Here is a 14,921-nt window from a genome sequence, read left to right on the forward strand (position 1 = left end):
TAAATAAATTAGTTGTTAACTAAAATCATGAATTAAAAATAAAATAAAATAATTTTATAAGAACATGTTTATAAATTAAAAGCATTAATTAAAAATTAAACAAATAACAAGTATGCTTAAAAGAAGAATAAACTTAAACCACAATGATAAATATATCAACATTTAACCATTTAACTAAGAAAAATATTATAAAACGCTTTCCAAAAAACACATTTTATTCGTCAATGGTTCCAAAACAATCTATTTTCTTAAATAACAAAATATTCCGCCTAAATCTAAATTATTGTTTTTTTTTTCTAAAATTCGCATACAGATAATTTAATCCATATAATTTTAAAATTTTAAAATTAAATATGGATTTTCATTCTCAATTAGAAAACTCAATCGATTTTCATAAGTCGGTAATACAACTCTTAACTTAAAAAAAAAAATGGATGATTATCTGGCCCAAGTAGTTTTGGTCGACAATTTGGTATAGTTGAGAATTCAAATATATAGTAACCATTCATTAAATGCAAACACAATATTTTTCACTTCTTCTAAAACCAAATCCTACAGTGCAGGAACGCAAATATTTACAGGCAACACAGCATCATTTCTTTTCAAGGTTTTGGGCTTTCGTTGGATCTTTATAAATTTAAATCATACACATATATAGTTTATGGCCATTGAAAACCTCAGGTCCCCTTTATGCTGCTTCTGCAAACCCAACTCTAAGCTTACCAAAATCGAACACAGTGTGGTAGCGACCCATGAAGGCATCTCCCAAAATCCTGCATCAATCAATCCAAGTGTTTTAAGATTAATGATTTCGGCTTGAGATGGTTTCCGGCTGTCCAAGAATACAAGGCAAAGATAAAATACCAGAGAGGTCCACGAGGAGGAGGGACATCCAAAGCAGTAAAGCCACTGATGCATTGAGCTTCAGCACCTTCACCCACCTTCAGAATGTACTGGATTACATCACCCCCAGAAAATTAATGTCAGCACAACGTGTTGTCAATCGGACAATCTGATCTGAAACTGTACAACTGTTATCAAACTACTAATAGAAAATAAGGATGGGGAGTACCTCTTCTGGTGTAAGATCAAAAGCTTTGCCACCAATAGTGAAGGAAATGGTTGGCATGGAAGAAAGACTTCCACAGTCGACAGTAGATTCTCCCATTGGGTTTGGCACCCGATCACAAAGCTGCAAAAGTATCAAATGGAAGATCAGACATTTGAAAGAGTGCAATTGCGAAATTCTTGAACATCAGTCTATCACACGTCACCTGATTGGCATAGTCCAATATGCGGTCTTGAGTCTGATTCTCAATCAGTTGGTTCTGCATCCACACAACTGCCATCTCGCAAGCAGGGCACATAGCACTATGAAGAATTCCAGACGATTTGCCGTTGCTCTCATCTACCACATTCTCAATGCCCATGCTATACAAAAACATTCGAGCACCATTACTTTTACACTTCAATACATTCTATCTTCAAATAAAGTGGAAATAAAAAGACCATAAATTGGTGAAAACAAACACAAACTATTAAATGGAGCCTGACCTAACACCATGACTGCCATCAAAAGCACACAATCCAATTCGGGAGCAGATTTTCATGGGTTCTGCCTATTGGAAACATTAAGGAAAATATAAGTCACTAGGTGGAAATAATAGTGAAGGAACAAAGTCACAACTGACGTTACAACAAATGAATACAAGCCACTCGTAATCTTACGTAATACAGTAAAATGAGCCTTCACCTGAGATACAAGTAAATCGATGATGGTCTGTCCATACTGTTGAACCACTGCCTTGCACTCCTGGCTAGCCACTCCAGAGGCTCCAATTGCTTGGTTTATCATGGTAATCACAGTCTGCATCAAGAGAAAGAAACAATCAGGAATCGCAACAATAACCAGGATAACAACCAAGATGAGAATGATCACAAAAGGCAACAATGACGCATTACGACTTACCGTAGGACCTGCCAGCAGGGAAGTTCCAGAATCTGCAATTGCTGCACAACCACCAGCACAATATCCTGAATAGTATAAAACCAAGTCAGAAACACAAAGATCCATGCCAAAAACATGTTTGTTTGTTTTTTTTTTTTTTTTTCTTTAATGAAAGCAATTGAAGTTTCCAACTTCAAAATACAGGTATTCGAAGGAGCATACCAGTTGGTTTGTCACCAATAAGAACATCACCCATGTCAAACTATCAAAAAGAAAAGAAAAATAAGAAAATTGCGAAAGATTGGAGTGTATATATATAAGGCATTTGTGGCACATAATAATTGAAGTTTGAAAGGTCAACCTGCCAATAGCCTTTTTGTGTTATAGGAACGTATGTGTGCTTGCCCTTGTAGTGGTTTGGATCAATCCCACCAAACACAATTTCACCACCCATTTCTTCTCCTACATTGCGATTAAGCCAAAATGAAAATACCTGGTCTTTGATAAGACCTTGTTCGACCATGTTGTACCTGTAAGATAAACAAATGGTTCAGAAGACACTTGTAAATATCCAGAAACATCTTAGATAGGAATAGAAATTAAAATCAAAATGCAAACATACCACACTGGGACAGCATCCCCAACTGAAATCTCCTTAAACCCAAGTCCTAATATCCCATCAAATTTGGCCGCAATAAATGTAACACCTGGCTCCTTAGTAGCCTCTATAAATTCCTGATAATGAGAAAAGGTCACTAGTTACCTAATTCAAACTTTCAAACTGCCAGATCAGACGCAATAGAAGATTAGCACCGCTTACCTGATCTTTCGCAACCAAGTTGCCGACTTTAACACTGTCATTACTAAAGAAACCAGAAATAGCTCCAGTACCATATTGAATAGAAGCAGATTTCCCTGCATCAAACATGATAATACAACTTCTAGATTATTTTAGATTTTATCATCCATGAGATAAATAGACACCGCAATGCAACTTACCAAGTTATAAGAAAACTACAGCAGAAAGAATTCATAACTTATAATTTTGTTAATAATAGGCCAGAGAAATACGAATGAGGTTACAAGCCAGAGAAAACCATCTTTCTACTAAAGTTCGTCCTACCCCAACAACAGGGCATAGCTTGGGGGAGGCAGCGGCCTTGGCCCCACTTAGCTAAATGTGAAAATTGGTTTTTAGCACTTCCAAAAATTAGCACATTCAATTTAATCAGTTTTAGCCTTTAATTAAATGAAAAAAATTGCATTTTTAAAAAATTAAGAATTTAATTTAAGCTTTTAACACATCTCAGCCCCCGAACAAAATCCCTGGCTTCGTCCCTACCAACAGAGACCAAAAACAGAAATAACCATACACTGGACATACAATTATGATCAACCTATCACTACCTAATCCAAGAGTATTGCAGACAGCAATAATTATTTTTGAAATATCAAAATTTAGCTTATTACTGATCAAAAGAATAAAATCAAGAACTTAAAATTTGTTCTGATAACATTAATATCAGGAAGAAACAATTATGAGTAAAATAAAAAAGAGTACATGGCATACCATTCTTCTTATAAGTACTTGACTCACTTGACTTGTACTTGGAATGGAAGAAACATGCAACCTACACCACAATGTAACGTGAATCATGTTCGCTAAATCAAATTAGCTTTCACAATTATCAAGGAGTTTCAGTTCCTATGCGATCATTGTAAACATAAATGTAGGGGCTTACCGAGAAATAGCACTTAGTTGATGGTACCCACAGATTTGAGCTTCCTGTGTCAAATATCACAGTGAACTTTTGCGGTGGAGTTCCGATACCAATCTCACCATAGTACTGAGCATCCATGTAATTCTTCAGTGCAACAATATCAGTTTCCTCAGAGTCTCCTAGATCATTACGGAAGCGATACTTTTTAGCAATAGATGCTCTGAGAGCCTCTCTATCCTTTGAGTCAAGCTGCGCAGCAAGCCGGTTGTTTGGATCCAATTTCATCTTTTTCAGCCCAATTCTAACCAGCCCATCATTGGATGCAAGTACTACAGAACACAAAAGGGACGAGATGAACAGCGACAGCACAACCCCTTTGACCGTGGTTCCCATATTAACCTACAAACCCTAGTTCACCACTGCATTGTTAGAATAACATGTAGGAGGAGAAAGATACATGCTTGTAAGCATGCATGCGTGGACTGCTAATATCAACACCATCCACCATAACTTTGAACTTGACAAGTTATAAATTCCAAAAAAATCTAATAATTTTTTTAAAACACCTCAGCCATATGTTTGAATTGAGCTAAAACAAGGAAAAAGGAATAGGAAAAATACGAGAACTTGTTTCATTAAGATTGAGTTGAATATCCTTATCTTTCCCTATTACTCAGATTTTGTTTTCCCCAGTTTGGGAAAAAGCCGAAGAAAGATAACAACTTTTCTTTATCAGGATAATTTTTTATATAAATTATTTTATAAATATATAACTTAAAATTATCACTATAATCAATCATTTCCTTTCCATGGTTTAATCAAATGGTTATTATAAAAATTCCTTTACTTTCTTTCCTTTCCTTTTACTAAATTTAAGTATGCAAACAAAAAACATATATCATTTTCTTTTCTTAATATTCATTTCTTTTCCTTTTCTTTCCTTACAATTTCTTTGTTTTACCTTCACATTATTTACCCAAACATAGTATAAATATCTTCTAGTTTGTCTACTTTTCAATTTTAAAATGCTATAGCCAGGAGGTAGGCAAGCAGGACTTTGGCCCCCCAAAATGATAAATTTTATTTAAAATTACATCTTAGCCTAAAAAATTAAGATTCAATTTTGAGCCAATATAAAATTTCTGTTTCCCCATCGCCATATTCAGTAAGAAATAAGAGAAAACAGAAGCCAAATGCGATGTAATTCTCCACGCGTCATATCTAAGTCAAATTAAGTCCACATCTCCAGTCAAGTAATGACTTTATAAAAAAATTTCGCCTTAAGAGTAAAAGGAACTCTTATTTACAAGCTAAAACAGCTAGAAATAAAAGGAAAAACAAGTCTTAATTCAATATGTAAAGGAAGAAGCAGCTCACTGCTAACAAGCTAAAAAACGATTGATTAAAAAAGAAAAAGAAAATCAAAATGCAACAATAAGGCAGGTAAAAAAAAAACAAATCTTATGATTGAAGCTTCAAGTTCCACACAAAATCAACAACATAATCCGATGAACAAAAAATAATAACATCATAAAAGTAAAGTAAATCCAAAGCAAAAACAAAACCTAAAATGTGAAAAGGGAGGATGGAATATAATGGAACAATGCTCACCGAAATATTGTGACCGCTTAAGGCGAAAGCAACGAAGGAAAGGAAAGTTTGGTGAGGAGGGAAACGAGGCAGAAAGAGAGAATATATAAATATGGGGAGGGGGTAGAAGGAAAAGACATATAGTGGGACGTCAAAACTACCCGTCAAACAAGTGGGGCCCTTAATATCGAAAAACGATAAAATCAGGTATTTTTTAAAGATGGATGATTCTTTTTTTTTATTGAATCTGAACCCTTGATTGTTTCATCAAACGATGACAGTTATGCGGTTAGATTAAATATGAGATAAATTGGAGGCTCACGATTTTCTTATTCTCTCAAACCCTTTCTTTTAAGGAAAAGCATAAGTTGATAACGACACAATCTTTTACAAAAACTAATAAGGGTAAATTAAAAAATAGTTAGATTATATTTTAATCACTTATATTTGAAATATTATATTTTAGTCATTTATGTTATCATTTTATTATGAAATGGTCATTCTATGATTAAGCTCTATTACCTCCCTAACGGCAATCCTATGTGGCAGTCTAAATAGGTTTTAAATATTAACTTGAATACCTTACATGGCAATCCAAATTAAATTTATTTAATTAAAAGTCTATTTTCATCCCAATAATTAGACATCTAAATTGGCATTTAAAACATATTTAGACTGCCACGTAAGACCACCGTTAAGGAAGTAATAGAGTTTAACGGTAGAGTGACTATTTCGTAACAAAACGATAATGTAAATGACTAAAATGTAACATTTTAAATATAAATAACTAAAATATTATTTAAGACAAATAAAAGTAATTATTTTTGTAATCTATCCGACTAAAAAGGTAAAAAGGACACATTTTAAAGTTCTAAGTAAAAGTAGATCTTGGAGTTGGAGTTGGTTTATGGGATAAAGGTTTTTTTACATAATTTAAAGGTAAATTATAGATGTTATTTATTTATTTATTCTTCTCACTATAATTCAATTATTTCATTAAATATTTTTTTTAATTTTCTCATATATTTTTTTGCATACTTATGCAAAACACGTTAAGATATATCATATAACCACATATTTAAAAAGCTGCGACATATCAAAAATTAATTTTAATATCAAAAATATAAATTTCAAAAAATGGAGAAAATTAAAAAAATATAGAATTATTAACTCAAATTGTAATATATTGATTGGTGTTCATATTTTTCAAGAATAATTTAAGTTTGAATTTCGTTGTAAAAATAATAATAGACAAATTAAATTTATCAAAAACGTTCTTTTATACTATTTGACCTTATTTAAATTAATTAGATTTGAATTATAATTTATTATAAAGATATATAAAGTTAAAAGGAGATTATAGGATTCTAATTTCGTTTTAATTTCATTAATGAAATATAAGATAATTATCTTAATTAAAATTGGCAATTGTTAATTAATAAATTCCACATATTTTAATAAGGTAATGGCATTTAATAGTTTATTGATATCACGCAAAACCTACCCAAGCACCCATAGTCTTGCTATAATAAATTCCATAGCTTAGGTTGTCTATTTTGGTTTCACAAGCATTGTATTTGTTATTGGATACCTTGGTGACTCGCTCACGCCACACTTAACCCATTACACATCACCTTTGCCTTTTGCTTGCCTTACCCTCTTTTCTTCTTCACAACTTGTGTATTTCTTGCTTGTATTTGTATCAATAAGAACGTGGGAATGGATATCAACATGATGTTCGACGGTGAAAAGTTTGATGCTTTTTTTATTTCAAAATTTTATAAACAAAGAAAACAGTATTAGGAGAATTCTGCTTCGGATTTATAGGTTTGGTCTGATTTTATTGTGACCCAATATGATAACTAAATATAAAAAATTAAAAAAAATAAATAGCTGAATCTCTTGGGAAGTATAAAACAAAATTTAACAAACTTATGTATAATCAAAGGAGATTGGTAACGAAGAAAACAACAAAGGCGAGGAAAGCATGGTGACAAGGGTAACAGTAATAACAATTACTTAAAGCTATAATGACTTTTTCACCCTCAAATTTTATAAATAAAAATTATTTTAGTTTTTTATTTTAATTATTATGTGGATAATATGTCAGTATTTAATTAATTTTTTTAAAATTAATTAAATATTTAAATTATTTTTTAATTTTTAAAAAGTATATTTTTTTAATTTTTAAAAATTAATTAAATATTAACGTTCACATAAAAGTTCATGTGTATACAGTTAAAGAAAATATTAATTTTTTATTTATTTTAAAGTGATTTGATAAAATATAAAAATTTAAGAATTAAAAAAATAAATAATTAAAATAAATTTTTTATAAAGTCAGAGAAATAAATTAATATTATACCTAATTAAAAGAGAAGACAAGATTGTTGGTATTGGCAACAAGAAAAAGAAAGAATGAAGGAATCCAACACTCAATAATAATGGCCGGCATTGAGTCATGATTGTAAAGAGGAGCAATAAATTTCACCTTTGGTAGTGTGTGAAAATTAGACATAAAACGTTGATATCAACTTTAATACCTGAAAAAGCCAATTTCTTGGGGATAAAATTATAACCTAACTAGTTGTTTACCAATGCGATGAATAAATTTTTTCTATAAACTTTATGAATGATATGAGAAATAATTTTTTAAACATATTATTTCACAAAAAAATTGTTAAAACTAATAAATGATATTATTGGATGAAATGTAAAACAAATCATGTAATTTAAAAATAATTAATATTAGTTCATTATTTAGGATATATAAAAAAAAAATTTAATTTTTTATTTTGATAATATTTTTTTAATAAGTAAAAAGATAGTTTTGAAAATTCAAATGAAATTGGTTATGTATATTTTTAATTTTAAGATAATTTTTATATATTTTTTAATTTTAAATTAATATTTTTATTTTATTGGAAATATATAAAGATTAATTAAGTAGATAATATTTTCAAACGTAAAATTTAAAATGTTAGATGTTATATTTCTTTTTTTGTAATTTTTTAATTTTAAATGAATAAATATTTTTTTAAATATGTTTACAATTTTTAAAATATATTTTTAAGTAACAAAAGTTGTTTTAATTGTTATAAATATTTTATTATTATAGAAGTGGATGTCCATTAGAATAAGAAGTTTGATATAATTTAGACTTTAATGTCTATTAGGAATAGAATTTTATTTCATTTATACTTCTTATGTCTATAAATATAGACTTCGGACAAACATTATAAATATCCCTATTGATAATTTAACACCCCTCGCTTGACTTGATCATCGGGTCTGAGCTACAGAATGCTACATTTGTTACCGGAGCAGCTACAAACAGTTTTTCCAACATTCATCCAATTATATATGCTAATAAGTATCATTCACATTCAAAATATGTAATACAATCATTTTCGGGTCCGACACGAGCTTACGACAGCTTTTTTGTTAACTCAAGCATGAATGAGGATCAAATTGTGAAGTTTCCAAAGTTTCAAGTCGATGTTGCGACATCATGTCCTCCACGTCATAACATCGTTAAATAGTGAGTCACGTTGCAACTTCAGACATCTCGACGTCATGACTTTAGACATCTCGACATCATGATGTCACTTACTGTTGGCCCACATTGCAATGTTGGAGTTTTGAGGTCGCAACGTTGCCCCTATTTTGGCAACTTAACACTTTGGTACCTATTCAATTGCTTCCACAACAACCTTAAATGATTTTTAAGCAACCTTGAACAATTATAATGCTATAAAACCATGTCAAGCCCAATTCAAACATGAGATCAACCAAATCAGCCATTCAACATCAAACAATTCAACTATTCAAAATTTTGGCATACGCAATTTCATATTAACTATACATTTTCAAAACATACCATTTACCTATTCAATCATGTTTTATCTACAATTTTAGAAATAAAGCAATCTAATGGACTTGGCTTGAATTAGCCATGCATAAACTAAACTATGTGCCATATTTAACATTCAACTTACCCTTTCAATTCATCAACCAAACTAGTTAATTCAAATAGTCCAATTTCAAACCTTAAAATGTCAAACCATTCAAGAGCATGATTGTCATTTTCATAGTATCAACATGACCAAATATGCATTTATAAGTTATATGTTATGCCAAACATTCAAAATTGATCATCACTATATTTACCAATTAGCTAACAACTCCAAAATGTCAAAGTACACACTAAAGAGCCCTTATATACATGTCACAACCTTAAACCAAAATAAACATATTACTACCAATTAGGTGGTAGTGTGAGCTTCAAGATGATCTGGCTTGACGAGTTTCGCAATGTGATGATCTACAAGGGAGAGAAAACAACTAAGGTATACTTAGTAAGTTTAAATGAAAGATATTATCCTTACCTTAATATTATGCAAGTATAAATGCAACCTTAGTTTGGCATATTGTCAGCTAGAACATGGCACCCAAACATCAACAGATGAGCTTAGACAATGTACAAGATCATCAAATGTTACATGTTACTTAAGTATACCAATTTATATGACTTCATTATACTTATTACAATGGAATATTCAATTAGCAAATCATAAATATATATCAAGCATACATGAATCAAGATAATCAACTTTCTCCTCCATCAATTATATTAATGCATCAATTATGACCAATTTCTTTCAATGATAATTCAATTTTATTACCAAATGCATTTCCTCCTCTTTTCAAGTTTCCAAGTTCATTTATATCGTTTTGCTCAATAAACCCTAGTAAAATGGACTCATATGCATGGGTAAACTATACCACACTAGTTCCTATGGAATTGTAAAGTTGCTTGAACATAGACGTATGCTAGAAAAACTCAATAATTAAACAAGTATGACTTCATGATTTATTCATTATGGGTTAGTAAATAGTCAAATTTCCATGGATTTCTTCTGTAACATCATTGACATTATTTTAATAATTTTAAGTTAAAGAAGGCAATTGATCTAACTCCTTCATTTCATAGTAATTAAAACTTGTGAATTGTTGCTTATTATTCTATGTTTACCTTTCTATTAGTTTTTGAATTTACTTAGGTTAATTAGTAAACTAAAGTCACACTTAATTATTTTTAATCACCAATTTGTCAAGTGATAAATTTCATAATATTTGCCTATACAGTCCCTGTGAAGACGATATTTTTTACTTATTACTTTATTAGTTGTTGACGACTGTGTACACTTACACATTTTGAACATTTCACGACAATGACAACATCTATTTCCACTGTCAAATAAAAAATGGTTTAATTATCATTTTGATCTCTTTGCAATTTAAAAATCTAATGATGGGTCTTTTACAATTTAGTCATTGTACCTTAATTAACTATAAAATCAACAAAATTATTGAACCAAAGTTTAGTATGTTTCTATATTAACCTCGTAAATATTAAATATTAAAATTTACAGACTTGAAATATGAAAATTGGATTTCTAAACCACTGTTTCTAACACTACTGAAAATCAGGCTATTATATATCGAGCCTTACAAGATTGTTGAAAGGGTTGGACCAGTTGCTTATCGTCTAGCTTTACAGTCGGAATTACAAAATATCCACAATGTATTCCACACATTTATGCTTTGATGATATCGATCCTATCCATCTCATGTTATACCAGTAGAGACAATCGAAGTTCAGTCTGATTTGTCCTTTTTGAAGAAGAACCAATGGAGATTTTAGCTTGGGAAGTAAAAAAGCTAAGAAATAAGCACGTGCCACTAGTAAAAGTCCTATGGAAAAGTCATAGCGCAGAATAAGCAACTTGGGGATCGAAAAAAATAATGAGATCCCAATATCCTTACCTCTTTTCAGGTAAATTTTGGGGACAAAATTTCTTAAAGGGGAGAATTATAATGACTCAATTTCCAATGGTGTCAGAAAATGCCATTTTAGGACTCTATTTTTGTAAATCGAGTCCATAAATATTAAATAAGGATATTTATAGAGTTATTATTTAGATGAAAATTAAAATTTGGATAGTAATTTAGCTGAAATTGAGTTTAATTAAGGCTTAGGGGTGAAATTGTAAATCTAATCGCTATGGATTTTAAATTAGTAAATGGCTTGGAGACTTAAATTGCAATTAACCAAAGGTCCAAAATAACAATTAAACTATACTAAAATAAGGTTAGTGGATGGTATGATGACATTTGATTTAAATAAGTAAATTAATATTAATTAACATATGATTTAATTAAAGTTGATTAAGTTTAATCCAACTGTAAAAGTTGATTTTTGGTGGAATGAGAGATAAATTCATCTCCTCCAACCGGTTGCTAGAAAAAAATAAGTATAACACCCCGAAATTTAGTGGGTTAGATGTTATTGTATTAATCTAAAATGAAACTTGATTAGGAGGTCTAAATTGAAAATAGTGTGTTTTAATTGAGTTAGGACCTAATTGAAAAAAAGGTAAAAAGTGAATTAAAATATTAATAGTGAGTCTATATATAAACTAAAATAAGATAGTATTAAAAACTATAGGTTCAATAAGTTAAAGAAAAGTTAGGTAAATATGTAAAGTAATAAAAAAATGTAAGTGGAAGCAGAAATGAATATATATAATTAATTGAATAAAATAAATAAGAAATAAACTTTAGGCTTGATGTTAAGCAATTTGTATATTCCTTAGAAGTCTTAAGTTTAAATTTCACTTCTTTCATTTATTTTCCTTTTATTTTGAAAATTCAGCAAGCCTCCAGAAATATATGTTTACTAATGCTATTCATGTCGAATAAATGTTTCGCATGCTTTATAATAATTGATTTATTAATTGCCCCTGTTTTTGCAATGAGATAGAATGTTGAATGAATTATTGAATGAACAAATTGAAAAGATCTAATTGTATCGCATATGCATGGAGGAAGGATATAAGAGGTGGTAGAATGATAGTTCATATTAACTATATAAGTGAATGTTCGTTGTGTATTCATGGCCATAGCAGATTCCAACTGCAACGGTCTTATTGTGTACTCACAAAACGACAGATTTAAACTGCAATTTTATTTTACTGGGCGTCCACGATCCCTCTGACAGTTTTTATCTGAGAGCAGTTGTGGATCCTTAGCCAAATGGAAACTTTTATCTTCACCCAATGAATGTAATGATATTAAGTCCACGAGATGTAGTGGTTTTAAGTGCACAAAATGGAGCAAAAAGGTAGAGGGAGTTCCCTAGAACTCCCTATTTGGAGCGTTAGTGGTTGGGGGTAGGATTAATGAATGATAAACGAAACATCAAAACGAATGTTTCATGACATATTATGCATACTCATTGAAAAGTACATGATGAAACGACTAAAGCGATAAAGGTGCATATATCTAATGTGAATGATATTATGACTCTATAGTTGATTTGTTTAATTAACTTCGACTGACTATTAATGTTCTGCTTGTCTAAGTGACAAAATTGAATTGTCTTATTGATTTGATTATTATGATTAGCATGCATCTTCGAATATTGATTTGATTTATTGTAAAGAGACTTCCACTGAGCTTCCATAGCTCACTCCCCTAATTTCCATCTTTTTAGATAATCCTTTCGGCTAAGACGCAGACACGACACTCGGAGGGTCTCGACTTTTGTTTCATATTTATTTTCGTTAATTGTATTCTTTTTAATTCCTTAGGAGATCGAGTTATTTTCCATTTTCTTTCATTATGAGTCATGATTTGAGATTCGGTTTTAATTTCATTATTAGGTGCATCTCATTTAGATTATTATTTGTTAATATTTTATTAAACCGAATTGTTTTATTAAAAAAAATATTTACGTTTTAAATTCACTGCTATCTTTAATAAGTTAAACTAGGATATATATTGTAAATCACCTAAATAAACTTGTGTTTTAAATGAAAATTGATTTTGGTAAAGACCGAGCCACTTCAGTGGTTAACGTAATCTACCAAATTTGGGTCTATTGTCCAGGCTACGTTGGAAGGTTACAATAAGAACCTTGACGCCATTCTTAAGTTTTGAAGCTTTTGGTCCTCAAATTCAAGTAAGTCTTAGCCATTTTTCTTTGATTTTTATAGATTTTTTATATTGGAAGATTGATTAAGCTAACCCAAGGATCAATTTGATCAATTGGTGAAGTTTTAATGAGATTTCATTGTTGAGAATTAAATTACTTAGGTGTTAAATTAATAAAATTTAAGCTTAGCTTAAGAAAAGAACTTAATTGTAAACTCTAATTATTAGCTTTGTACATTAGAGACCAAATTGAATAAAATACAAAAATATTATGAAATTTTGGTAGGAATAGAAAGTAGAAGGTACCTAATGAATATATGTGAAATTGAATTTTAATCCAAAGGTCTAAATCAAAAGTTCAGCTTGTCTCGAATTTAGGGACTAAATTGAATAAATTGTAAAATATATGTGACTTTTAATTGATTGTGATTTGAGCTAGAATTTGATATTGTGTATTGTTGGATTGTTATTCATAGCTAAAGATGATGCAAAGCCATCGAGAGGGAAAGGAAAGACGAGAGTCGACAACGAGTAACTTAAATCTCCGGTTTGTATTTTTATGATTCGAATCACTAAAATTATTGCATATTTATATTGTTTTGCATAGTATGGTTTTGAGGTAAGATGAAAGTGATTAATTTAATTGAATTGTTACAATTGATATTGGTTTGTATGTTGACTTGAATCATAGAAATACCATTAAGTTTTATCATTCAGCTTATAGTTTGTTTTTCGTGCAAATGTTAGGTTTATATCGAGGTCTCAAGCATCGACTTTAGCATCCAGACAAAAATCCTAAACTTAACAATGTTTGTATAGTTTCTTTTGTTGGTTATATGACATATACCTAAGTTGAGTTTAATTCAATTTGGCCATATGTTATATATATGAAATTATAAATGTCATAACTTTTGGATTAGACATGTTTTGTGATACATTAATAATTTATTTGGTAATTTGTTAATATGCATATGTATATAAATGCCAATTAGTCCAATGAAGGACTTGAAAGAAATGGTTGAATGTTTGTGTGAATAATTGGTACATCTAGACATAATGAACTCATTTGGTATACAGATTTGGTTGAAATTATTACTGAAATTCAAATTGAAAAGTTTTAGGTGTTAGTAAACAAGTATCAAAATTTATCCATTTGAAAATAGTATGTCAGGTCGCGATGTCGAACAATGACCGTCGCGACAAGACTAGGTTGCCATGCCACAGTGCAATGTCGAGTTTGGGTCATTGTAATGAGGCCTACTCATTATGTTGTGTCACGACATCAACCAAATGTTTTGAAATTGTTACAATTTGGTCATTTTCGATCTCCAGTTAACTTTAGAGCTTTTGTAAGCTCGTGTAAGACCCAAAAATAATTTTTTAATGTATGGCACACATGTTTTAATTGAAATTAATTATTTAATGGTGAAATTCGTATGAAATTTGATTGTAGTTGTTCTGGAAACAAATGTAACATATTGTAACTCAGGCCCAGCGATTGGGTCGGGTATCAGAGTGTTAAACTTTTAGAAGCATTTTTCCTCTTAATTTTCCTGAAGGAGTTGTGGGAATTCATTTTTTATCATTCAATTTTCCAAAGATTATTTCTTGAAGAGTTGATTAGAGTCATTAATTGAGTTTGTTGGAGTTTATATCTCAAATGG

At 30.2% G+C, this 14,921-nt stretch overlaps 1 protein-coding gene across 2 annotated transcripts; it reads right to left on the minus strand.

The window, feature by feature from the left end:
- Positions 1-475: 475 nt before the first annotated feature.
- LOC121230711 (aspartic proteinase) lies at positions 476-5,433 on the minus strand. 2 transcript variants are annotated; one of them, XM_041115969.1, is made up of 14 exons: positions 5,281-5,433; positions 3,691-4,077; positions 3,519-3,579; positions 2,769-2,863; positions 2,571-2,683; positions 2,310-2,478; positions 2,171-2,210; positions 1,970-2,034; positions 1,754-1,867; positions 1,555-1,619; positions 1,275-1,431; positions 1,073-1,192; positions 865-953; positions 476-773 (listed from the first exon to the last, which is right to left on the minus strand). In XM_041115969.1, the coding sequence occupies exons 2-14, from the start codon at positions 4,060-4,062 to the stop codon at positions 689-691; spliced, it is 1,545 nt and encodes a 514-aa protein (XP_040971903.1). In that variant the 5' UTR covers positions 4,063-4,077; positions 5,281-5,433; the 3' UTR covers positions 476-688. The 2 variants fall into 2 exon arrangements, with proteins under 2 accessions (XP_040971903.1, XP_040971904.1); XM_041115970.1 differs by having other exon boundaries at positions 3,691-4,068; positions 5,281-5,369.
- Positions 5,434-14,921: the final 9,488 nt, after the last annotated feature.

Source organism: Gossypium hirsutum, chromosome A06, assembly GCF_007990345.1.
Source record: "Gossypium hirsutum isolate 1008001.06 chromosome A06, Gossypium_hirsutum_v2.1, whole genome shotgun sequence".
Classification (NCBI taxonomy): Eukaryota; Viridiplantae; Streptophyta; class Magnoliopsida; order Malvales; family Malvaceae; genus Gossypium; species Gossypium hirsutum.

Bases quoted from the DNA above. Each gene is read 5' to 3' on its own strand.
- LOC121230711 (XM_041115969.1), bottom strand. From the start codon at position 4,062: ATGGGAACCACGGTCAAAGGGGTTGTGCTGTCGCTGTTCATCTCGTCC. The intron at 1,193-1,274 runs GTGACGTGTGAT...ATACTTTTGCAG, and splicing joins TATTGGACTATGCCAATCAG to CTTTGTGATCGGGTGCCAAA. The intron at 774-864 runs GTATTTTATCTT...TGATTGATGCAG, and splicing joins CCTCCTCGTGGACCTCTCTG to GATTTTGGGAGATGCCTTCA.